At 34.0% G+C, this 26,729-nt stretch overlaps 2 protein-coding genes across 2 annotated transcripts; both read left to right on the plus strand.

The window, feature by feature from the left end:
* The first annotated feature begins 247 nt into the window (after positions 1 to 247).
* Positions 248 to 3,526, plus strand: LOC108330572 (serine/threonine-protein kinase SRK2E). Its single transcript, XM_017565063.2, has 9 exons — positions 248 to 830; positions 1,347 to 1,421; positions 1,503 to 1,604; positions 1,681 to 1,734; positions 1,843 to 1,935; positions 2,149 to 2,241; positions 2,516 to 2,620; positions 2,706 to 2,804; positions 3,024 to 3,526. Exons 1-9 carry the CDS (start codon positions 669 to 671, stop codon positions 3,300 to 3,302), a joined length of 1,062 nt encoding a protein of 353 aa, XP_017420552.1. The 5' UTR covers positions 248 to 668; the 3' UTR covers positions 3,303 to 3,526.
* A 7,301-nt stretch (positions 3,527 to 10,827) lies between these two features.
* Positions 10,828 to 25,730, plus strand: LOC108345570 (kinesin-like protein KIN-12D). The gene is made up of 38 exons (XM_052874537.1): positions 10,828 to 11,123; positions 11,231 to 11,861; positions 11,990 to 12,145; positions 12,235 to 12,318; positions 13,247 to 13,366; positions 13,502 to 13,615; positions 13,696 to 13,788; positions 13,923 to 14,083; positions 14,186 to 14,260; positions 14,349 to 14,436; positions 14,517 to 14,575; positions 14,669 to 14,732; positions 14,820 to 14,885; positions 14,963 to 15,157; positions 15,618 to 15,722; positions 15,808 to 16,043; positions 16,123 to 16,192; positions 16,286 to 16,348; positions 16,585 to 16,629; positions 16,712 to 16,791; positions 16,904 to 16,955; positions 17,152 to 19,104; positions 19,222 to 19,668; positions 19,935 to 22,088; positions 22,325 to 22,432; positions 22,556 to 22,677; positions 22,814 to 22,901; positions 22,997 to 23,071; positions 23,229 to 23,486; positions 23,578 to 23,676; positions 23,828 to 23,902; positions 23,984 to 24,036; positions 24,164 to 24,275; positions 24,374 to 24,484; positions 24,744 to 24,914; positions 24,999 to 25,064; positions 25,179 to 25,298; positions 25,384 to 25,730. Exons 2-38 carry the CDS (start codon positions 11,232 to 11,234, stop codon positions 25,519 to 25,521), a joined length of 8,706 nt encoding a protein of 2,901 aa, XP_052730497.1. The 5' UTR covers positions 10,828 to 11,123; position 11,231; the 3' UTR covers positions 25,522 to 25,730.
* Positions 25,731 to 26,729: the final 999 nt, after the last annotated feature.

Consider the following 26,729-nt stretch of genomic DNA (forward strand, 5'->3'; position numbering starts at 1 on the left):
AAAATGAGGGAAAATGAAATACTAAAAGAGAAAAACAAAGTGCGAAGAAATGTTTTAAGAAATAAATAAAATCTGTTGTTTATGTTTGCATACAAAATAGGAAAATAACTTATTTCTTATTTTATTTCTCATTTATATTTATGTTTTTCATTCTTCGACTCTCTTTGTACTAGGTCTATTTGTTCCAGTTGGAAACGAAAGAAAACGTAAAGTTTGCAGTAGTAACATATAAAAGAAGTAAAATCTTAAGAGCACCGAACAGAAAGACAGCATATAACACAGAAGCATCTAGAGAGAGACAGTTCACGAGTGTGTCACTGCCAATTTGCAGCTGGAATCAATCAAATTGTACTGCTTCTACTACTATACTATGCATGGTGTACATATCCAACTTCTGAAAATCCCAAATGCTCATTTGGGTTGGTGAAGCTTTCACGGGGTGGAACCATTTCTGGTCTCTTTCTTCACCCACCAGCTCTAAATCCTGTGGCCCACACCCAACCACGTCAAAGCCCACGCATTTCTTCCTCCTCAGCCGGGGCTTCGGTGTCACCTTTCTGCTTTTGCTTTATCTTTCGGAATGCTAATAATGTGAGAGTTTAGCTTCTTGTTGGGGGTGCTGTGCTTCAATAAAACTTCTTTTTTTATACCAAATAGATCTGTCTGCTATGGCTGTTGGGCCAGGAATGGATATGCCGATCATGCATGACAGTGATCGCTACGAACTCCTGCGTGACATTGGTTCTGGCAACTTCGGTGTAGCAAGGCTCATGAGGGACAAGCTCACCGAGGAACTTGTTGCTGTTAAGTATATTGAGAGAGGTGAAAAGGTTTGACATCTACGTTCTCTATCCTTCTTCTGCTACTTATAGCGCAAATCAATCAACCAACTAACCAACAAAAGCTAGTCTCTCGTAACCAACAACCTCTGTTGAACGAGATGTCTAGTTATAATGTTTGATTGTATCTCAATCGGAAGCCTTCCGGAAGATATATAATACATGGGGAAACCAAAAATAAAAAACGTGCATATCAATGATGTTTGTGCTGTATGTGGGGGTGGAAGTTTGGAACTGAGTTTTTCGTAGGATTTATGCTTTAAGTGTTTTGATTAACTAAAGATTCTCATTTGAAGGATCACTTGATTTGGTTAACTGAGCTTCTCTCTTCAGTTTCTTTCATAGAATTCATGTTGTTGTTACTTCTTTTGGTTACTACTAACGCAAGTTGAATTAAGCGTAACTTTTGCTTGTTATGATCTCGTCAATGTAAAAATTTGGATGATGGCCTTGTTGGTAAAATTGGTTTGGTAGACCTGACGGCAGAGTCATGCTGATTCTTAACAGATAGATGAAAATGTACAGAGAGAAATTATAAATCACAGATCTCTGAGGCATCCTAATATTGTGAGGTTCAAGGAGGTGTGTAAACTCCTAATGTCTCATGCTATTTGTTCGTATGTTAGAAGTATTGTAATTGGTCCTTTGCTTATGTGAGTTTAGGTTATATTGACACCAACACATTTGGCAATTGTAATGGAATATGCTTCTGGAGGAGAGCTATTTGAGCGAATATGCAATGCAGGGCGATTCAGTGAGGATGAGGTTCTCATCTGTTGCATTCATTCATTTGTGTAATGCTACTGCATATGCCTTTAATCTCTGTAATTGTGTGCTGCAGGCACGCTTCTTCTTCCAACAACTTATATCAGGGGTTAGCTATTGTCATGCAATGGTACTTGAACATACACTCTTTTCTTTTACTAGTTATGTTTAGCTCAGAAAAAGGTATCATGAGATAGCTGACTTTTATTTCTATATTTTCTGGTCTTCTTTATTGAAGCAAGTATGCCATCGAGACTTGAAGTTGGAAAACACATTGTTGGATGGTAGTCCAGCTCCTCGTTTGAAGATTTGTGATTTTGGCTATTCAAAGGTATATGTAGTTTCATTCTCTACGATGCTTTTTCATTTGTAGTATCTGCATTGAAGGCTGTGGGGCTAAAATTTCAACTGGGCATTGTTTAGAAAGTTAATGAATTTGTAGGTTTCTTCAAGTCCAAGATCAAGCATTCTTTTTTTATCTGACATTTGTTGATAATGGATAAATTTGCACTACCAATGCATCTTGATTGTCCTACTTCTTCAGTCCTCAGTGCTACATTCTCAACCAAAATCTACAGTGGGAACCCCTGCATATATCGCTCCAGAAGTTTTGCTTAAGAAGGAATATGATGGCAAGGTATGTTGTAACTTCTATCACTTGGAATTTAGTTAACTTGTGACACTTTCAAAATTTCCCATGAAGATGCTGTTGATTTAGGTTGAGTTTTAATAGAAAATTTTAATGTCCATAAGTACCTTTTATTTATGGGTAGAATAAAAGATTTGTGATAACACTAGCTTGGTATACATTAAAACATTTGAAGCCCTGATGTTGATAAACCAGCACTGCATTCTGACATGCTTTTTAATTGTTTACTTCATACTAATGTTGAGACTCAATTTTGAGACAGATTGCAGATGTGTGGTCTTGTGGGGTGACATTATATGTCATGTTGGTGGGAGCATATCCATTTGAGGATCCCGAGGAACCTAAAAATTTCCGCAAGACAATACATGTAGCTAACTGCATTTTTTTTTTTCAGTCAATGTGGTGTACTTTTATGAAATTACTTTTCCTAAACTGATGCATGTTTGTTGCAGAGGATTTTGAATGTTCAGTACTCAATTCCAGACTATGTTCATATATCTCCCGAGTGCCGTCATCTGATATCAAGGATTTTTGTTGCTGATCCTGCAAAAGTAAGTGTTTTTGTCGTTACATTTGTTTAATCTTCATGTATTATCATCATTAAACAATGAACCGAATAGAAATCATTACGAATACGTTTCAAGCTAATTATTATGATAGCCAACAAACTTATATTGATAGCAGTTTTTAATCGGACGATCTCCTTTTATTGGTTTGAAGGATGATGACATTGACATTTAACATAGAAACTAAAATTGTTTGTACAACAGAGAATAAGTATTCCTGAAATTAGAAACCACGAGTGGTTTTTGAAGAACCTTCCAAGTGATCTGATGGATGGGAATAGCAACAACCAGTTTGAGGAGCCTGATCAACCAATGCAAAGCATTGAAGAAATCATGCAGATAATCAGAGAGGCTACAATTCCTGCAGCTGGATCTCAGTCTCCCAACCATGATCTTACTGGTAGCTTGGATATTGATGAGGACATGGATACAGATCCTGATCTTGACTTAGATAGCAGTGGAGAAATAGTGTATGCCATGTAAGTTGGTGGAAGGCCATTATTCAGCTGATTTTGAGAGTCAATACAGTGTTATGTCTAAAGGTTCTTCATTGCTTTGTGAAATATTTACAAATATACTTCACTTTCTACCATGAAGGATTGTGTTATGGAATTTTCCTTGTGCTGGGAGAAATCCATCCTGCTTGCATTTAAGTTGTACTGATCTTACCTCGTTACTTGATGTTTTTTATACTTGGGTTATTTTTATATACAGTGTGAATTGGTCTTCTTTATCTTTTGGATGAGGTTCTTTCAGTGCTTTTAATAGCATTCTTTAATTAAAACTTAAGTGTAAGTTTATAATTTATGTTGTGCGAACATTTATTTTGTAAATTACCAAAATAAAACTGAAATTCTAAATGAGAAACACATAATTGCGTCTACATTTTGTTGTCTGTTTATAGAGTTTCCTTCCCCTTTTCATGACATATATATATATAAAGTGGGAACATGTGAAATGAGAACGGTCACACATATACTGAAAGATTAGGAATATATGGTTTTTTATTTTTGCTACACTAGTAATTTTATGATTTTCATAAAATATATAGATATTATTCAAAAATCAAATATTAACATATCATTAATTATTAAAAGGGGTAAATCTAACATTTACAGAGACTAAAACTTTATTTTTATACCTAAAAATACATAAATAAATATATTCTTTATAAATTTTTAATATATATTTGTCTAAAAGATATTTTTATGTCAAATTTTATTGTCAAATTACTTAACATGAAATATACGACGTAGATACTATCAAGACCCAAGGAGTCTAATCTTTTTAAAGTGTTTTAATGATAAAAAATATTGAACGTAATATGTTATATGAAGTTTCGTAATGAAACGATCAACACTAACAAATTAAGAACCTAAACCTCTTATGAGAGTAATCAGGAGTATGAATGCCTACTTTCTCTTAATAAACGATCTAGTCTAGTATTTCCTTCAAGTGTTCTACTTAGTATTTTAGTAAGGGTATCATTTTTATGTCTAAGGGATTCTAAGTAATTTATGTTCTTGGCTACTATTATATCTTCTATAAGCTTCTTATTTTGTTGCCTAGTTTCTTCCTTATCCTATTCTGAGACACTCAACTCTATCCTAACATTTTTTTGTAGTGTCTTCACATTATCTCTAGATGTAGTTACTTTCTCTTTTAGATTATTTCTGTGTGAGGAGTTCTATTCGTTGATTACATAAATCCTTATATGTACTAGACAATTTGGATGAATATGATAGAAGTTCATAATATGCATTTCTAACCGAGTGTAATCAGAAAAATTTACCTCATCATCATAATCGTCTGATGTACTCTCAACATTCCCTGCTACCAAGCACACTTGGACATCTTCGTCCTCGTCAGATGTGTTCAGGTCTTCCATGGTGTTCATCAACATCTTTTTCTTTTCATATTTGGGTCCGACTGAATTCTTTTTCATCTTTTCAATCTCGGGATATTCTAATCTGAAATGTACAGGTTTGTTGCACTCGAAACAGACAATTGTATCTTCTAGTCGTTTGTCTTTTATGTTGTTCTTAGAACCAGATCTGAAGTGTCTGCTCTTAAACATTGTACCTTTCCCTTTCCTCCACATAGATTGGAGCTTTCTTGAAATGAACGAGAGCTCCTCTTCATCATTATCTCCTTCACCTATAAAAGGAGTGACAACCCTCTTGTAATTTTTAGAACTTAGTTGAATGTAAAGTTACTTTTCTAAAATTGCAAGACTACTCTTCCATAGTTCTCACCTTATGAAATGTCTTCTTCTAGACCTGTCATACCTTCTCCTTCATGGTTGACCTTACCTCCTAGAAGGACATCTACCAAGACCACTCAATGCCAACATCTTCATCTCTTCATCTTTATTTGCTTCTTCTACTTTCATTAATCGCATGGAGTCCATCTCTTTGGAGAAGCTTCATCAACTCATCATAGAGATGATCTTATTTTGAAGGAGCATCTTCAAAGAAATCTCCACCATTTGGTATCTAAAGCTTTGGTCACTATTTTGGAAGTCTAAGAGATAAGTGTCTTAAGTTCTTATCCATTTTTGTTCTTGTCATTTTCTTGTTGTTTCATCATTTCCATCATGTCTAGTATGTTGTTTGATATGTGATTATGTGTTGTATGTCTTGAAATGTTGATTCAAACTATTTGTTCTTCTTGAATCATTCTATGTTGTGTGCTTAGAATTTCCATTTTTTGTTTGAACATGTGTAGAGTTCTAGGTATGTGTCATGGGTTTGGGTCATGTTTTGAGTCATTTTCTTTGATTTTATGATCCTATTGTTTTATCCTAAGTCTTGTATATCCATATATGTCATCACATTTTTGTTGAACTTGAAAGAAAAATTGAAAACATTGAAAACGTCAAGCCTACCCAATTTTCAAAATTTAGTTTCAAGTGTTGTCTGCATGTCAATTTTCGTAATTTAATTGCAACCATATTAGAGGTCCAAATGATATGTACTTATAGTAGTAAATGGAAAGCTATTTGAGTCTAGTTTCCAACAAAAAAAGAATCATCTCATTTGGAACTATGTGGAGAAAATTATGGATAAAACACTCAACAAAGGTTAGTAGTTGTTCTAGAGTGTGCGCTGGTTTTCGGATTTTGATGTTTCTAGATTGAATCTAGATTTTTTTTGAGTGTATTCATACTTTTTTTAGTTCCTAAACAAGTTCTCAGTGTTAAGTTTCCATTTCTAGTTGTCAAAAAAATTATTTGATTCCTTAGGATTTCCTATATACATTACTTGATTTAGTCTTGAATTTTAGTATGAGTTGTGTAAGAAATATGATGTTTTTTTTTTGTTTTTGAAATTATATTGACAAAAATAGAAGATCCCTCTATAAGAAACAAAGTAAAAGAAGAAAATAAAAGGGACAAAAGAAGTGAAAAAAAATTATCAAAAGAAAATGACACAACAACAACATTAAGAACTCAGTTTTTGGACTTGAATTCTAGTGTAGTTTGCATTTTCCAGCAAGTGATTTAAATTGACTAATCTGTTTGGACTTGTATTCTTAGCTTTATTTTGGTTTTAATAGTCTATTATAGCACTTTTCCTTAGGGATTCCTTTTGAGTACTTACCTAATTGATAGCCTTAATTTTTTGCTTATCATTCTTATATTTCTTTGAAGTATTGTGTCATCTTACTCCATTTGAGTTTACCTTTCAAATTGTGCTTTTTTTGCTTTCATTCTTTGGCCTCTTTTCATTCATAGTTGTGAAGTGTTTTGAAAACCTTTGTGAGCTCTTTTGAACTTCACAACATGAGTAAACATTCTCATTATTCAAGTGTTCATGGTAATAAAAGATAACCTAGAGGACTTACATCTTAGGAATGAACTTTCACAAAAAATAAGTAAGCTAGAGAGTATGTTTACTAAATTTGTAATGGACCAAAAAGAGAAAACCTTACATAGGAAAAGAAGGTACACAAGAGAAACATCCACCTCTCCTAGTAGAAATGAGCTTCATAATAGTCACGACAATGAAAACTTCTACCATTCTAGTTTGCACGATCGTTTTTAGGATCATGATTGTTTGTATTATGAGTATAGTGAGGATGAGTTGCATTTAAGAGTTGAGAATGAAATTCCACATTTTGTTAGAGAAGTTGATCCAATGTCATACTTAGCTTGGGAAGAAAAGGTTGAAAAACTTCATCCATTCATTATTAAGTGTAGTAAGTTTCATATAGTTTGGTTGTGTTCTTCTAAATTTGTGAGACATGCATATGATTGGTGGCATCAAAGGCAAAATGATGTTAAAAATGGTATAAAATCACCAATTAGAGATTGGAATGATCTAAGAGCATGCATGAGAAGAAAATTTGTTCCACATTTTCTAAAGAAAAATCAAGAGCTCAAACATGAAAAGAAAGAACTCATGGTGAGAGATAGAGAAAATAGTAGAACTGAAATGAAGTTCTTTCATAAAGGAAAAGTTTAGAATCTCTTGAGGGATAATGAAAGAATAGATATTGAAAGAAAGAAAAAGGTGCAAAGACAGCTAGCTAGGAAAGAAAAAGAGAAAGAAGCTTTAAAAGCTAGAGAAGAGGAACTCCTAAGAGTAAGGAGGAAGCTATAAAGGAAAGGGAGGAGAGAAAAAAGAGAGAGAAAGAAGAGAAAGGAAGGAGAAAGAAAGAGAAGAGACTAATACAAGATAAAAGGAGAAGGAAGAAATCTTACTCAAAGAAAAAATGTTACTCAATGCATCTCTGGGGCTGGGCAAAAATAACTGATCTGTACTGTACTATAGTTAACTATACTATATTATACTTAAAAAACCTGATCCACTTTTATTAAAAGTTCAGTATACTATTTTATGGTTTAGTTTTTAAAAACTGAACTTATAACAGTTTCGGTTCAGTTAACTGTCAGAATTGTATCTACTCTTTTCTCTTCTCTAGTTCTCGTTCAACTGCTCCGTCTTGCTAAGAAAACGTTATTTAATAATAAAATATTAATAAAAGAAACCGTTCAAATAAAAAATTAATAATGAATTTTTTAAGACAAAATTTTTTTATCACAAATTTTTATATTTTTTTATCAATAAACATATATTACTTTTTAAATAATATTATTTTAAGTAATAAAAGTAAAATATATTTTTTTAAATTTAATTTTATTAAATGATTAAGTAATATAAATCATAAAAAAAGACTATATAAAAAAAATAATACTTTAAATATATTATATTCTTTAACATATTATTAAATATGTAAAAATATGTTAAAAATACTTTTAATGATATTAAAATGTGTGTAAGCGCACACACTAAAATAACTATTTATTTTGAAAATCAACTTACTTTAAAATAAATATTAATATTATTATTTTTAAATGATAGTATTTTACATACTAAAACTAAAATATATTTTTTAACGTTAAATTTTATTAAATGAATATATAATGAAATATCATAAAAAAAATAGTAATGTAGCAAAAATAATTAATATTATAGAAATATCAAATGACAAAAAAATTAACAAAGGTTTATTAAGAGTAATTTTTCTAGTATCATCTTTTATTATATTATAATAATTAATAAATATTAGTTTAATTTTTACATAATAAAATATAAATAATAAATAATTGATTAATAAAACAATTTTACGAGGGAACAAAATAAATATAAATAAAAAATTATTTTAAAATAAAATAAGTAGATAAAAAGATAAAATAAATTATATACACATATAAAACAAAAAAATATAAATAAAAATTAAAAAAATAAATATAAAAGTAAAATAATATTCATGAAAAAATAAATATAAATAAAAAATAAAATAAAATAAATAAATAAATAAATAATAAAGTAATTTCCATACACATATAATAATAAAAGAAATATAAATAAAATAGAAAATAATAATATCAAATAATTAAAAAGTTAATTTGTAAGACACTTATGAATAAAATAAAATAAATATTAAAATAAATTTCAATTAAAAAGAACATGTATTGTTATACTATTTAGTTTAAAAACTAGTACAATTCAGTTTAAAAACTAGTACAATTCAGTTTAAAATTAGTATAATTCAGTCTAAAATTAGTATAGTTAGTAGTTCAGTTTAGTTTATATTGTAGTTTAGTACAATTTAGTATAGTTCAGTTCAGTCCAGTTTGATAAAACAAAAAACAGTTCAGTTCAGTTTGTCTGAACTGTTTTATAGCTCAGTTCAATTTAGACAAATTAGTTTTTAGTTGTAATACAGTGCAGTTCAGTTCTATTTACTCACCCCTATGCATCTCCTACTCTTCCAATCATAACTGAGTCAAGAGTTTTAAAGGGAGTTTTCCAATCTTTGAATTCTTATCATTTTATTAATGTTTCTCATTTCTTGATTCAAACATTTACTTTCGAGATGCTTTTACCTCCACTTTCACTCCCCTTTAATTTTAACTCCTCCATAACATTTGAAAAATATCTTTGAGTTTTTGTTGCGTAACAAGTTACAAATAACTCAAGGTGAACAAAAAGATTTTTGTAAATTTGGTCTTATTACTTTAAAAAAAATCTAAAGAAGATAGAACAAGAGATGTTCAATGCTTCGAGTGTTTTGAGAGAGGGAACATTTCTTTTGAATGTCCTTCCAAAGGAACGTTACTTTTAAAAGATCAACACACTAGAAGCGTAGATAACTCTTATTCTTCACCTAGTGAAGAAAAAGTTTTAGATTCTATGGAAAACAAAATTCCTAAAGAAAATATTTTCAAAAATAAAAGACCTTATTTCTTTCTTCTTTTGTATATGCTTTTATCATTATACCAACTTCTTGAAATAAAGGCCAACAATCTTTTTTCATTAAACCTTTTCCAAAAATAAAAGACATTTTTTCTTTGTGTTTTTTGTTTAGGTCTATTTTTTTTTAATAATACTCCTATTTACTATTTTTTGTAGGTACATTTTTATTTAGGAGGAGATCATTAAACTAAAGTTGTGCTTCCTCAAATATTTTTCTTATTTGAAGACAAATCATTTTTTAAAAGGGAGTGTATGATGAAATCCATCTTGAGAACTAAATGAAGATCCATCAAGGGAGCATAAACTTAAGTTAAGGCTAGGAGATTGAAAGAAAAAAAAGACTTTTAAGTTTGTTCTGCATCAATGGAAGAAGAAAAAGAAAAAAGATGCGAGATCCATCAAGAGAGCATCAATGAAAAATATTATAAGTCAAATGAATGATTCAATTAAAAGTTTGTGCAATGATTTAGATGAACTCACTGCTAAGAGAGATTAAATTCATGATCAAGTTATTTGCCTAAAAATTAGGCTTGAGAAAGTTGAAGTTAATGAAGTAATCGCTAAAAATATAAAAAAGGCTTAATCTATTAACAATACAGCATGTTATATTTTACTAAATCATTTTTGTGTGTAAAAGTTAAAATAATTATTATGTAATTAATATATTTTAATTACTTATAAAATATTTAAGTCAAATTAAAATTTTAAAATTAGTGTCTAAGAATAATTTTAGACAAATAATCATATTCCTCTTTGTTGGTTACAAATTATCCAATATTTTATTTTTCAAAAATTAAATTTTAATCAACATCATATTTTATAAATGTTTTGAAATTTTATATAATAAATATATTACAATCATATGTTAAAAATAAAATTATATAATAAATATATAATACTTTTCTTATAAAAATTAGAAAAATACATTGATGAATATTTACTTTTAATCACATTAGTATTTAAATTTATATAACAAAATTAAGTGAATGTGAGACACTTAATTTAATGTACATTTATAAATCTTTACAAATAGTTCATAATTGTTTAGCGTTTCAATTATATAACAATGAACCATTGGCCCAATACATGTCACCTCTCTCAGGAAGAAGCATGTAGCCGTTAAATTTTTGAATTTCCTTGTAATTAAGAACCCACTTAAATGACCAAAAAGCCCTCGTATTTCAAATCCCCAAACCGCGAATGCCTTAACTTTTACACATTTTTGAATTCTGGATCCAATCTCAACCGTTCACTCCAAAGACCCTTCTCCTTACATCGATTTCAAGTGGGATTTTCAAATCAGTCGAAACCTCACAGCAACAATAGCTTGAGTTAGTGAGTGAGTGAGAGAAAGAGAGAGAGTGCGTGTCTGCAAATGATTGACTTGGATCTATGTTGAACTTCAACCTTGCAGTTCAATCTGAAATCCCGAGCAACACCACGCCGAACTAAGATTGAAGCAACCTAACAAGAACCGAAGCAATTTCAGCACTGCTCAAATTTTTCGCTTCGGAATCTTGTTCTGCAACTCTTCCGTCAGGTCCTGCAAATTTCCAATTCCTTTCACGATTTTGAACACGCTTTCTTTTCTTTAAATAAATTATTTTTGGCGTCATGCTTGATTTTTCATTTTTTATTATGCCATAGAATGCTGAGGGATTTCAAACTCCCACGCCGAAACCCTGGAAAACACGAAGAACCCGAGAATGTGGATCCTTTGGATTCATCCACCACGGTTCAGAGGCACGGGGATGGTTCAAGACCTCCATTGAACACAATTCAGGAACCCGATGCGCATTGCGTGAGCAAGATTGAGAGGACTCCTTCGAAGGCCAACAACAAAGGTCGCGGAGGAGCCGAGCTTCGCACGCCAGATAAGCACGGGGGAGGAAGCATGCTATGGAAACACCGGTTCGGCTGGAATCACAAGAACGACGCCGTTTCCTCGTTTGGTGATGATAAGAGAGGATATGTTGTTGGGAATGTGACTCCTCGCGTGCCTCGCACTGTGGGGAGAGCTTCTTCGAGTGTCACGGCTTGTTCCGAGAGCAATTCCACGCAGAGCACTCCGACTAAGAGTGTGACTAAGCCCCCGAGCTCAAGTGTTCGGAGCAAGGCTGATGGAGGTGGCTTCAGTGCTCGTTTGGGGAACTATGCTGCATTGTACAAAGGGGTTCCCAGTTCGGCTTGCATGGCTCCCACGGTTGTTAACACGGTCGAAGTGCCTCACTTTGATCTCAAGGAAGATTCTTCGTTTTGGATTAACCACAATGTACAGGTGAGTGATCCAGATATCTCTCCAATTCAGCTGATTTATTTCGATGACTGGGTTTGTTTAGTTCTGGTGTTTTTTTTTTTTTTTTTTTTTTTTTTGTGATTTGTGGTTTGAATTTTCGTTATGTACAGGTTATTATTCGTGTTCGTCCTCTCAATAGCATGGAGCGATGTACACAAGGGTATAACAGATGCCTGAAGCAAGAAAGCTCTCAGAGCATTAGTTGGATTGGGCACCAGGAAAACCGGTTCACCTTTGACCATGTTGCGTGTGAAACCATAGACCAGGTGTGGTTTCATTGAAATGACTTTTTTGAGGTGCTAATTTCTTGTTGAGAAGGAGTTGTTAATTGTGTCTCTGGTTTCTGGCTGTGTAGGAAATGATTTTCAGATTGGCTGGTCTTCCAATGGTAGAGAACTGCCTCTCAGGGTATAATAGTTGTATGTTTGCTTACGGACAGGTAACATCCTGAACTTAGCCACAATTATAGAAACTTGTAGTGTATGAACTGAAATGGATGAGCTTAGAAAAAGAAACGAGCTAAAAACAGAAAATAGCAACGTTGCAAACAAGATAACTCGTTTTCTACCATTCTGTCCCCAAGGCATACCTAACCAATTCCTCACCGATTTCCCGTTCCCGCTTCTTCTACTCTATCCCCTACCCTATAATACAAACACGTCCTTCACTGTCTTTCCCACACTCCGATGACCTATTGCCATGTACATCTGTTATGCTTATCACCAAATCTGTGTTTGCATTTCCATGCTTAGCCCATTGTTCTCAGCCCCTCTTCTTTCTTTCTACCCCTCCTCTTATAAACATGGATTTAAGGCTCAACATTTGTCATTATCTATTTTTTTTTTCTGTTAATAAAGCATTTGTCATTATCTTTTCTGAACATTGCTTGTCCTAATAAAGCAAAGAAAAATTAAAGGATTTTTTCACAGCATAACAGATTTTTATGCACATGTTCCAATCTATTGCTAATCGGATAATCTTATGATTTTAAATTAGAAAACGAATTTGGTTGGCTCGCTCCTTAGTTTTCCCATTATCAAACAGTGACAGTTAACTCCCAAGTTTTCATATATCATAATCAGGAGCTTCAGTTCGTCACTGCCTTTGGATTTTTGTCAATAAGAATATGTACGTTTCTATGAATTAGGAATCATAAAAAGCCTAACACAACTAACATTTTAAAGCGTTTTTATGAAGAAATTTAGCTCTCTGTGCAGTATAGGGATCATTTATCAAAAACTAAGTTGTAAATTCTGTCATCCGTTGGGAGATTGTATTGCTGTGTTTTAGTACAAGATAGTTAGAAATGGACAGTAAAGTGACATCTTTTAACTGTAAGGTGATGGACGACTCTTTTAATTTTGCAGACAGGAAGTGGGAAAACATATACAATGCTCGGTGAAATTGAGGATCTAGATGTGAAGCCTAGTCCCCATCGTGGAATGACACCACGCATATTTGAGTTTTTGTTTGCCAGGATCCAAGCTGTAAATTCATTAATCTTTCATAGCTAATTCAGCTTTTTATATATAAGAGTCCAATTTCTGTAGTCAATGTTGATCAATTAATCAATATCTCTGTTTTTTTATGTTTTACATTTGTTCTCTGAATCAAATTTCCAGGAAGAGGAAAGCCGAAGAGATGAGAACTTAAAATACAATTGCAAGTGTTCTTTCTTGGAGATTTACAACGAACAAATTACCGATCTACTTGATCCCTCCTCTACTAATTTGCTGGTAGGTGTAGTTTTTTCACTCATGAGATGACTGTCAAAGCATTTTTTATTATTTCTCAATGCTCCTTTTTTTCTTAATAGCTGCGTGAGGATGTCAAGAAGGGTGTTTATGTTGAAAATTTATCTGAGTTCGAGGTTCAAAGTGTGAGTGACATTATAAGGCTTCTAATTCAGGTACATCTATGGGACCATCTTGTTCATTTTAAGGAATCCCCAAACAACTCCCTCCCTATCTTTGTTATTTAAATCAAATACATATTTACTCTGAATGCACTTTCGTCCATTAAGTTGTCATTTCTGACATGTAGGGTTCTGCAAATAGAAAAGTTGCAGCAACAAATATGAATAGAGAGAGCAGTAGGTCCCATAGTGTTTTTACGTGTGTAATTGAGAGCACATGGGAAAAGGATTCTACAGCTAATTATCGTTTTGCAAGGTTAAACCTAGTTGATCTAGCTGGTTCAGAAAGGTATGCATTAACTTATGGTGTTGATTGGACCAATTGTATCTTGGGAATTGGATGATATAAGTGCATGTATACTAACAGAGTTATCATTATTATATATAACAGACAGAAGACTTCTGGTGCTGAGGGTGAGCGTTTGAAAGAAGCGGCTAATATCAATAAATCATTATCTACCTTGGGGTATTATGATCTTGCCACATAAGTATTTCAAATTGTCATATTTGTTCTTTCTCATTAAGTAACTAGTATTCTCTAATCATTCTTGCAGTCATGTTATTATGATATTAGTGGATGTGGCAAATGGGAAGCAGAGGCATATCCCTTATAGAGACTCCAGACTAACGTTTCTTCTTCAGGTTGATTTATGTGCTGGTTTCCGTTAAATCATTAGTCTCAGGGTTCTTCTTTATTCATCACTATTTGGCATAAAATGCAGGACTCTCTTGGTGGAAACTCGAAAACAATGATCATTGCCAATGTCAGCCCTTCTATCTGGTCTGTTCATTTTATCTGGAACTATATTTCCTTTATCTAAATTTACAACTTGCCGTAGAAGCTTGATGGGGCTTACCCATTTCACTTTTGCAGTTGTGCCACAGAAACGTTGAATACACTTAAATTTGCTCAGAGAGCAAAACTTATACAAAATAATGTGAGGGCATATCTAAATTCGTCTGAATTGAAGGAATGAATCTCATCAACCTATCACCCCTATTCATTCTGTATCTTTTTATTGTAGGCTGTGGTGAATGAAGATTCTACTGGGGATGTAATAGCTTTACAGCATCAAATCCGGCTTTTGAAGGTGGTATCAGTTATTTCTGATAGTATTAGCTTTGAGTGAGTTGATACTTTAACTTAAAAGGTAAAATTTTGGTGCAGGAGGAGCTTTCTACCCTCAAACGGCATCAGAATGTCTCCAGGTCTTTGTCATTTTCTTTGGCTTCTGTCAGAGATATAAAACAATCACTAGAACTAGAAGACTGTTTTCTAGAAAATGAAACTGACTTGGTTGACCAATGTGAAGAAAATATGTCTGATTGTGAATCCAAGGGCATCAGAATGTCCCACAAACAGGTATACCAGCTTTCCTATGTTAATGATAGCCAGTGGGATGACAATTTATGTTTAAAGATTGAACCAATATTTCTATTATTTTTATGGCTTGTTCCTTCAAGATTTAAGGAATTAAGGACTTCTTTATAATTAATAATTTCTTTTCTAAGAGATTATTGCCCCAAGTAAAATGAAAAGTTATGACTATGCTGTTAGATTTTGTGGGAGAGTGAGCCTTAGTGGAATGGAAAGGCTATGCCTTAGGATTTTTCCTAAGTTTTAGCTATGGAAATATCCTTTATATCAGGTCCTCCATCTATCCCTCATGATGGAATGCTTATGCATTAACCTACCTATGGCTAAGAAACATCCAAAACTAGTCTTCCAAAGTTATACAGTTGTTAGCTTAGCATCTCCGTACAATATAGTTTTTTCCCCACACCTTCATATATTTATATGTTCAAAATCATTTGTGGCTCAGTTAAAATCATTGGAGACAACTCTTGCTGGTTCTTTGAGAAGAGAACGGATGGCAGAAATTTCTATCAAGCAACTTGAAGCTGAAATTGAACAATTAAACCATTTGGTAGTTCTCTTATGAGGTCTTTTTTCTATTGGAGTTAATATTTCAACTGTCTTCAGTCTTTATCTATGAATCTGCTGTCACTCAGGTTCGTCAAAGAGAAGAGGACACTAGGAGTTGCAAAATGATGCTTAGGTTTCGTGAAGACAAAATTCGTAGACTAGAATCCCGACTAGATGGTTCCATTCCTACAGACACGTTTTTGCGGGAAGAGAATAAAAGGCTTTCTGAGGAAAATCAGATACTTCAGGGAAAACTTGATCGAAATCCTGAAGTTACTCGGTTTGCTGTAGAGAATATCAGGCTTCTAGACCAACTTAGAAGGTAATGTATCTTTTCTAACCAAGACTGTCATTATGAAATATTCTCTCCTTTTAGCAGCTCCTTACAACTACTTGTACAGATATCAAGAGTTTTATGAAGAAGGGGAGAGAGATATTCTTTTAGCCGAAGTGTCTTCTCTGAGGGAACAAGTATTTGTGCTTCTAGAATTTAATACATAAATAATTTCCATTCTAGATTCCTTGTTTTTAAGATTTTACGATTGAAAAACCTTTGCTCTGTAGTTGCTTCAATATCATGGAAGAAACTCCATTCAGCGTAGTTCAATTCACGACACTCAACCTCAGGTCAGTCTACAATTACCTGAAACAGTTTATGATTTTCATCTATTGAACATTTCATTCCTTTTTGCATGTTAGAGCAATGTTTGCTGAAATTGTGTTTCTAAACCAGACCAATGTCATTATTTGTACTAGTATGGTATGACATACAGTCATCATTACAATAGTGATCACCAATAACTGTTAATCCTTCCTGTAAAATGCAATGTATATCTAACAATTTATTTTTACCGCTGGTGCAGGAAGCTCAGTGCTGCAAGAAAGAGAACAGTTCTTTTGATCAAGAGGTTTTATTCCTTCATAGCATAATATAAACTTTTCTTCCCAACAGAATAATTATGTGAGACCACTTCTTTTAATGGCTTGCAGCTAAGAAACACCCTTGATGAGTTACAGGAATGCAGGCGTAATTTAAATTATTGCTTAGAGGAGAATGCAAAACTCAGTAGGTATAATTTTTGTGCTGTTGTTGAAGTTCATTTGGTTGTATGCAGACAAATAGGAGCTCCAAATTTCGTTGCTGTAAAAATGCTAATGTTTTTGCATTGCATATTTATACAGGGAAATAGACTCTCTTCAATCAATGTTAAGCAGCACAACTGCTGCTACAAAGGTAGTTTTGTTATTCTGATTTAACATATATTCATTTTTGTCTTTACCATACATTGTACAAATCAGTAGGAAAATGTGAATGCTGTTTTTGTACGGTCTTTCCTTCTACAAAAATTATTGTCCTTTACTACCCCTTTCTATGTATGAAATTTGCGTCATATGAAATGAAGTATCTTTTTATCATTATTGTTTTACAGGCTTCTACAAAAGGACCATTTTGTGATACTCAGGCAGTTCCACCGATGGGGGTGAAGCATGAAACTCAAATGTTAAATCACACAGAAGATGTTTTAAATTTGCAGCTGGAATTAGATATAATGAAGGTAATTCTGAAGGAAGAGAGGACTTTCCGTGGCATATTGGAGGAGCAAACAACGTACTTAAATCAGGACCTTTTTATGACAAAAGACAGTCTTAAGCAGACAAGCAAACAATTAGAGGATGCAAATAATGAGCTGAAAGAGGAAAAATCTGTTATTGAAGCTCTAGAATCGCAGCAAATATTATCTATCAAAGAGATAGAAGAGATAAGGAACGAGAACCGCCATTATCTGGAGCTTATGGGGAAACAAGAGCATGAAATCATGACCCTGAAGAATCAACTTATGTCTAAAGAGTTTAGAGATAATTTTCCTTCAGATCATCCGGAGTTTGAAAATAAGTCTCCCTTACAGGTAAGACTTAGAAGGATGCATGATTCTCTTGAAAAAGCCAAGCAACTGAACATGTCATACCAAAGTGATCGTGCATTCCAGATATCCAATGAAGAGGAGATGGATGAAATCCGTCGGCAAGCTGAGGCTGAAACAGCTGAGGTGATTGTCTGTATGCAAGAAGAACTTGCCCTGCTCCAGCATCAAGTAAATGACAGTCATTTGAAGGAAAAGGAAATGAAAGAGAGTATGCTGAATCTGGAAACTGAATTGAAGGAGGTGTACAAAAACTTGCATACAACTACTAATGATAATCAAATTTTAAAGGAAGAGATTGGCCAGAAAGATATAGAACTCATTTCACTGGCTGAAGAATGGGAACTATTAACCTCTGAGATTGAAGAAATTCTTTTTGATGGATGTGAGGCACTTGTTGATGCCTCTGACCAACTTGGTGACATAAGCAATTCATTTCCACAGAAACGGATCTGGATTTCTGAACAAGTTGGCATGGTGGTTAGAAAAATCTCTGAGAAGGAATTATTAATTGATGAACTTAGAAGATGTTTGGAAGATGCAAGCAATAAAAGAAGTGATATGGAGTGTATGTTGAAGTCCTTAAGAAGTGCAACGTTAGTGATTACAGAATCCCATCAGAAGGAGTGTGCTGAAAAAGAAAAAGAAATTCTCCTATTGACCTCTCAACTGAGTGAAAAAACATCTATTGTGGCAAAGCTGAAGGAGCAGTTGTTAATGGCTCAAGATCATAGCAGAAAAACATCAAACTGCGCAACAGCAGCTTTTGTGGTTGTGAATAGATTGTCGGAAGTGAATCTTGGTTACCTGGATGATCTAAAGCATAAGGGTATTCAACTCAGTGAATTCGCAGAAGCTAATCAAACGAAGGATGCTCTTCTCAATGACCAATCTGCTTCGCTTGCACAAGCAGAAAGACAAGTAACAAAGTTAAAGGAAAGGTGTAATGAATTATGGCAGAAGCTGTCAGAGGAGCAAGAGAACTTTCGTGCTTTGGCTCGAGAACATATCAGCAAAGTGTCAAACTGTGCAACTGCTGCTTTTGTGGTTGTGAATAGATTGTCAGAAGTGAATCTTGATTACCTCAATGATCTAAAGCATAAGGATATTCAGCTTAGTGAATTAGCAGAGACTAACCAGAGGATGGATGCCCTTGTAATGGAACAATCCACTTCAATTGTTGAAGCAGGAATGCAGATAACGGAGTTACAGGAAAGATGTAATGAATTATGGCAGAAGCTGTCTGAGGAGCATGAGCATTCTTGTGCTTTGGAACAAAAGCTTGGAGATATTGAAAATAATGACATTTCAAAGACAAAGGAGCAGCTAGTGATATTACAAGATGGTGTCTCTTCACTCAGGTCATGCATGAGCTCTTTTGCAGACCTTTCAGGCAGTCTTGATAACCGAAAATCATTGGAAGCTTGCACATCAAACTGTGATGATATTGGTGAACCAAGGGTAAACTAATGCTGCTTTCTGATAGATTTACTTTTGGCAATGTCACTTATATTTCATTTATGTCAGTGATATGTGAATGACTTTTATTCAGTATTTGTTATTATGGCATTGCTGCAGATCTGTTCGGAAACACATATAACCAGTGATTCAGATCCCCATTCTGTTGAAGAACCTATAGTTGACCAGGCTGACTTACCCTTTAATTTGGACAAATGTGGATATTATATGAATGACTCAAAATCAAGAAGAGTTTCTAATGATGTGCATGAAAGAGATGTAACCATTTCACTTTTGAGAAAAGAAATAGAATGTGCTCTTGAAAGCTTAAAAGAAGTGCAATATGAGATGGCCAGATTGCATGCAGAGAAAAAGGAGATGTCAATGTGTGAAATGAAGAGCCAGCAAAGCATAGAGTGCCTCAAAAAGCAGATACTTTTCCTGCAAGAAGCTATGAACCACTTTGAAGAGAAATCCAAAGTCAAGATTGAAGTACTCAGTCAAAAACTTAGGAACCTGGAGAAGCCCGTGAAAGAAGCCAGCTCCCATTGGTACCAAAAGAAAGAGGTAATCCATTAGTGAGTGACCACTGTTGAACTATTATTGCTGTTTTCTTTCCCTTTCAAATATGAAAATTGTGTTTGCTTTATTTGTTTTTGTTGTTGTCAGACACTTGTTGGTGTTAATATATCCTGCATTTGCTTGGAATATCACTATAAACTTCTAAGGTGTCGGTCTCCCTTGAGCTTGTTTTTGGGGTTCAGTTAGCCTTGGTTGTTCTCTGATAAAGTTAACATTCAGAAGCTTTATGCATATTGCTTTTCTCTTTGCAGTTACTTGAACTTGAAGTTGGGGAAGCAAAGATCGTTCAAGCACAAAAATCTCAGGAGGCATCTTGTATTCTTGCTAAATTTGAAGAAGCACAAGATACGATGAAAGAAGCAGATATTATGATCAATGGATTGGTAATAGCTAATGAATCAATGAAGATTGATATTGAGATACTGAAAGACAGAGAAATGACTTTACTCAATGAAAATGGTATATTAGTCAGCAATATTGAAAGCTTACAAACTGTTGTTAATTTGAAGGATCGGGAGATAGAGGACCTTGTTGAATCAAGTCTTGTAGAAACAAGGGATCTAACTGTTAAGTTGGATGATGTCATTAAAGAAGTCCAATTGATGACGACAGAAAATTTCATGTCTTTGGCTTGTGATTTAGAGTGCTTAAAATCTCAATGTCTATATTCCACTAATTTGATACAGCCATGGCTTGAGAAGATATGGTCTGAGATAGTTTTTAAAGATTGTGCTATGTCTGTGCTACATTTATGTCACATGGGTATTCTCCTGGAAACAGTAACAGGGATGCATGCAGAAAATGGTTTGCTTTCACATGGCTTGTGTCAATCAAACTCTGCCATAAGTGATTTGAAAGAACATAATTATAGGACAAAGCAAGAGCTTGATATGTGCAGAATATTGAAAGGGAAACTTCTGGCTGATATCAAGAACAGTTTTGATCGCATAACTAAGAAAGAAGTTGAAGCTGTAGATATCACCAACAAGCTGAACACTTTTGCTAAAAACATATCAGACCTTCAGCTTCAGGAGGAGATGATGCTGCAAAGGTCTAATGAAATGGGATCCCAACTTGCTAAGCTGATGAGGGAATTGGATGTAAGTAATATAGATATTGTTACATCCCTTTTAGATCAAGAGGCACTACTGAAACAGAAAGCTGAAGCCATTGATTCTCAAGCTGATTTGTTTATGACAGATTGGTATGCCAAAGACTTTGAGTCGCTTATCTATGCTTCTGAACTAAAATATATGTCATGTAATATAGCTAATATGGAGGACTATTTTGTCAAGCATTGTATATTAGTCGAGCAACTGAAGAAAGAAGTAATCTTGTCCCAAGTAGAAACTTCGCTAGCAGAACAGGTTTTGATGGATAAGGAAGTTGAAGTTTCCCTTTTAGAAAGAGAAGTTCGGCAGACAAAAGTGGAAAGGAAAGACCTATTAGCGGAACTGAACCAGAATGTCTTAAGGATTACAGAAATGGGTGAAGTAAACAAGGTCCTTGAGCAAAATATTGAGTCCCTAAAGGATGTTACTTGTTCTAATAATGCATTGAAGGGTGAACTTGCTGATGTTAAGGAGACAAGGAAAAGACTGCTCAATAAGATTCTTGATCTAGAAGCTGATTATGACAAAGTAATCGCTGATGTCATAGAGAAGGATGTTACTTCTGAATTTTCTTTCCAACAGATTTCTTTACTTGAACATCAAAACACAGAGTTAAAGAAAGTGAACTGTATGTTGGAAAATTCATCTTTCATGCTTGAGAATGAGCTGACCCTAAAGGATTCAGAGCTAACAAGAATGCAGAGCTTATTGCAAGTTGAGTTATCCAGAAAGGATGATGTAATAAAAGGACTATTGTATGATCTGAGCTTACTACAGGAATCTGCATCTAACAGTAAAGACCAAAAAGATGAAATTCAAAAGTTTCTGGTCACAATGGAGGCATTAGAAGCAGATCTTGCTGTTAAATCTGGTGAACTTGCGGAGGCTGTCGCGAACTGTCAATTGCTTGAAGCTCAGTTGCAGGACAAATCAGATATGATTACAGCTCTTGAGTTGGATTTCTCAAAAGAACGTGAGGCTCTACAGTTGCAAGTCAGTGACAATCAAGAACTTAGAAATAATATTGACGAGGCCTTGGCAGCAAGAAAACTGTCTGACAATGAGCTGAGAGAAAGAATGAAGATAACAGAGAGCTTAGAGGACGAAATTTTAGAAATGAACAGTGTTATAAGCCAAATGGATTGTTCAATTAAAAGCCTGAGCAGTGATCTGGATGAACTCACTATTGAGAGGGATCAGCTTCAGGGTCAAGTAATTTGCCTAAAAGTTAGGCTTGAAAAAGCTGAAGCACAGGCTGAAGCTAATGAAGCAATTGCTCAAGAAACTCAGAGGGTAATGGTTTATGCATAATCTATTAATAATGCAGCATCTTTTCCTTTCATGACATTATTATTGAGTAATCCATTTTTCAACATGAAGAACTTTGTTATGGAGTATTATATCTTAAAGGAGTTTTATTTATTTGCTTCTGCATTGGGAATAAACTAAGTCAAAAGAAAAGAATAGAAAACTAGCTGAATGGCTGTTTCTTTCTTATTCCTGTCTGAATTTTCTTACATTGATTACAGGTGGCAGAAACAAGAAGAATATATGCAGAAGACAAAGAAGAAGAGGTGAAACTTCTAGAGAGATCAGTTGAAGAGCTGGAAAGTACTATAAATGTACTAGAAAACAAAGTGAGTTGTAACTTTTTCTGGAGATATTTTACAGGAAGCTTGTCTTACCTTCATAGGTATCACACTTCTTTTGACAAGAAGCTGCTGATATTTAACAAAGTGATTTTTAATTATTTTGTTCAGGCTGACATCATTAAAGAAGAAGCAGAACGACAGCGGCTGCAAAGAGAAGATCTAGAGTTGGAGCTACATGCATTAAAAGATATGATGCAAAATGTCAAAAATGTTGATGGTGACATGAGAAGGTTTAGGCCACTTAATCTCCATCTATTTCTCTATTTTGTGCATATAAGGCTTCTTTATGCCAATACAAATTTACCGTGGTACTCTATAGATCTGTTAGTATAAAATATTTTACTGTTTCTATTTCAATTCTTGTAGATTTTTGGATGAAAAAGAGAAAGGCCTCAATGAAGCCCTAAATCACATACAGTTTCTTAAGAGGGAGTTAGCAGGAAAGGATGTAGAGGTAGGTTATTTACTACGTGACTACTCACTCATGTCTCTTGGATAGACGTTTCTACATGAAAATTCAATTTTTTTTTTCTTGGCTATATTTTACAGATTCAACAGATGAAAGCTCATATTTCTGAGCTAAATTTGCATGCCGAAGCACAGGCCAAGGAGTATAAGCAGAAAGTTAGTAATCGTACTGAATAAAATAATCTTGGATGTTATTAGTTCTAAGTTGTAATTTATGCTTAGCAGCTCCAGTTATGCACACCGAGATCAATCTTGCATTCTTACTTTTATTTATAAGTTCTATTTTACTAAGTATGTTGCTATTTTAAATCAGTTCAAAGCATTGGAAGCCATGGCTGAGCAAGTCAAACCTGAGGGTCTTTCCATTCATTCTTCCAGTGCTAATTCCTGCAATGCATTGTCAAATAAGTCCGAGAAAAATGCCACCAAGTCTCGAGGTTCTAGTTCTCCTTTCAAATGCATTGGGTTAGGCTTGGCTCAACAGGTAAAATATGAGAAGGTTGAAGAGCTGTCTGCTGCAAGACTACGCATTGAAGAACTAGAAGCCCAGGCAGCATGTCGACAGAAAGAGGTTGACTTTTCTCTTCAACTGCATATTCTACAGTAGTTTGTTTTGCTTTTATTAATGCACTTCAAATTTGTCTTTACTTTTCCTTGTCTAGATATTTGCACTGAATGCCAAATTAGCATCTGCCGAGAGCATGACCCATGATGTAATTCGAGACTTACTGGGAGTAAAGTTGGATATGACCACTTGTGTGGTAAGCTCATCTAACTTTAGCGATTTCTCTCAATGTCTAAAACTATTTCATTTTCCGTACCCACATAGAAGCAGAAATTTTTTCACAAGAGAATATTTAGTTTTATATTGACCCATTGACTCCCATGTTTAATTTAATTTCCTTAATGCAGTCACTCTTCGACAATGAGCAAGCGGAGGATATTACAGAGAAAGTTAAATTTCTTACTCTAGACCCTCAAGACAAGGTAGTCTAAACTTTCGACTAGATTGCGCTATTATTAAGGTGTAGCTTAGTTAAACTGAATTGTTGTTTATTTCTGGAACAGGAGGTCGTTAAACTTAAGAAGCAGCTGAATGAATTCATTGAGGAGAGACAGGGGTAATTAAATAGCACATTCTTTTTCTCTTTTTGAAGATTGGGTTTTGAGAATCAAATCTTATATTTGAACACGAGGTTCTTTTCTGTACACGCAAAATTCTTATAAATCTGAATCCCTACGTGGCAGATGGCTGCAAGAAATGGATAGAAAACAAGCGGAATTGGTAGCTGTACAAATTGCATTGGAAAACCTTCGTCAGCGAGACCAGTTGCTAAAAACAGAAAACGAAATGCTCAAGGTAGAAAATTAAAATTTTATTCTCTCTGTTTTTGGAGCGGTTCATTTATTTTTCTCCTGTTCCTATCTGACGAGCCTTGTTTCTCTCATTTCCTGCAGATGGAAAATACAAGTAAGAAGAATAAAGTACTAGAACTGGAGGAAGAAATTAAAAAGTTGTCTGGTCAGCAAAACCTTCAGCAGCGTATTCATCATCATGCTAAAATTAAGGTAAGAGGTCATCATTATACTTAGCTCAAGGTTCAAGCTGATATTGTCTTCTTGCTTCTTGCCTATTTTCGCAGAACTAGATACCGTTTTATATTTTTTGTCTATAAACTGATTATATTTTTATTTTGTTCTTTTCTCATAAAATATTAATAAGAAAAAAAATATAAATTTTCATTGGTCTTAATTGGCAAGGTATCTTTAAAATATAATTCTGTTTATTGAATTGAATCTTGAGACTGATCGTGGAATTTTGCAATAGGAGGAAAACAACAAGTTAAAGACACAGAACGAAGAACTCAGCGGAAAACTACGAAGGGCAGAGATCTTCCTTTCCCGCGTCAAAGAAGACCTTGCTCGTCTTCGCTCTTCTGCTGGCGTGAAAACGAGTATAAATTTTGATGAGGAGCAACGTCTGATGATAAAACTGAAGGTCAGTTACAAAAGAAGTAATGTGTTGTACACCGAGTAGCTGAATATAACGCAAATTTAAATATTTGAGTGAATAATGTCACAGGAGATCGAGGAGGAGAAAGTAGAATTAGCTCAGCAATTACTGAGACTGTCCACAAATGTTCTGAAGGTCAGGACAATGATTTATGGTTCTTGCTCTGTGCCCACCTTGTCTTGCAACTTCTCCAATGCAATAAAAACAAAGTCTGTGGTTTGTTAACCAACCTTATGCTTCAACTTTCAGGTTGCTGGAATATCAAGACCTACAGCGGACATCAATCCTTCTATGGCCGAGGAAGCCCTCCAGGACCTCAAGAATAGGATAACTACTCTTGAAATGGAACATGAAGATTTGAAGTTTAAGGTAAGCACACGATGCACTATGTAGAGTAATTCGTTTACGAAGCCTTCTATGTCAAGTTTTAAAAGAACATTTTTCTTTAACCCAGAATAAAATTATCAAGGAAAAGATCCGATTATCCGAGCTCATGCCACAAGCTTCTCCTCTGAACTCGAGATCTGAAGAGAATCGTTTAACATCACCAAGGGCATCCCTAGCTCCATTCCTTTCGAGTTTTGATAGATAGTGAAGAGTGTTATTGTATTCTGTTGTGTTTAGTTTAGCCATTCATGTCATATTCTTTGGTTATCCTGTAAATAACGTGTATGGTAGCAGTCTACCTGTAAATAATCTTTATGCATAGTCAGAAAGCAATTCAAAGAGAAATTATTTTACAAGATAACTAATGGTGTATTAAATTCTATACATTATATGAAATTTCATTTATGGCTTAAGTTAGATTCATAAAATTTGACGTACATTCAAATTTAATGAATAAAACAAGAAAAATTTGCTCTTTGATCATTATAGTCTTAGATTTTTTATACGACATTAATTTTTTAAACTTAGTTGTACGATAATTTCATAAATATGCATGTCAAATTTCAACCATGAAATGAATCTCTATGCAGTCTGAACATGAAAATCATTTACAAAAATTTAATGTGGTCAGCTTTCTGTCGTCATAAAAACTTTGCTATCTTTGTGCATGTGTAAGAACATTTCCTTCCATACTATTTTCTCTTGGTTAATTTGGGAGAGATGTCGTGGAGCAAAATCTAGTAGTCGATTTAGAATTTGTAATCTTTGTATGTGTACATAATTGATCTAATAAATATATTAAGTGATGTGGCTCAATGAGTAGAAAATCCCAATTCAAAAACTATCTCGTGAGCAGTTATTGCGGTGCATCAAACCAAACAAAAATAATGAGTTTCTTCTTTTCTGCCGCGCCTTCATAAGCTAGCGTATCACACCTACAATCAAAGAATCAACCAAAACGCGAGCTCCCTTGCACCACGAATGAAGGGCCAAACCCTACCTTGAGTCGTTGCAACTTTGAGCTTCTCCATTCCTTTACAGAAACCCTAACTTGGGTGGGAGAGGGGATTGCCATGTGGCATTCCGTAATTGGATAGTAAATCTGGTCAAAGGATCAAATTTTGGTCAACATATTCATGGTTGGTCAAACAAGATGGTTGGTCAAACAAGGGGGCTAAAGAGCAATTTTGGAAAAGAAAAAAACGACTAAAGTGCAATTAGAGAAAACTTCTAGGTCTTGATGCAATTTTGAATAAAATCATAAGGGCTAAATTAAAATTTTGGACAAGATTAAGTGTGAAAAATCTGTTAGATATTCCACTGTAGTTTCATTATGGATTCTAAGGTTAAGTTGAATTAAATGTCTTTGTTTCTTTAGTTATTGATTTGAGTTATCTTCTTCTATGTCTTTTA

This window comes from Vigna angularis, chromosome 1, assembly GCF_016808095.1.
Source record: "Vigna angularis cultivar LongXiaoDou No.4 chromosome 1, ASM1680809v1, whole genome shotgun sequence".
NCBI classification, from domain to species: Eukaryota; Viridiplantae; Streptophyta; class Magnoliopsida; order Fabales; family Fabaceae; genus Vigna; species Vigna angularis.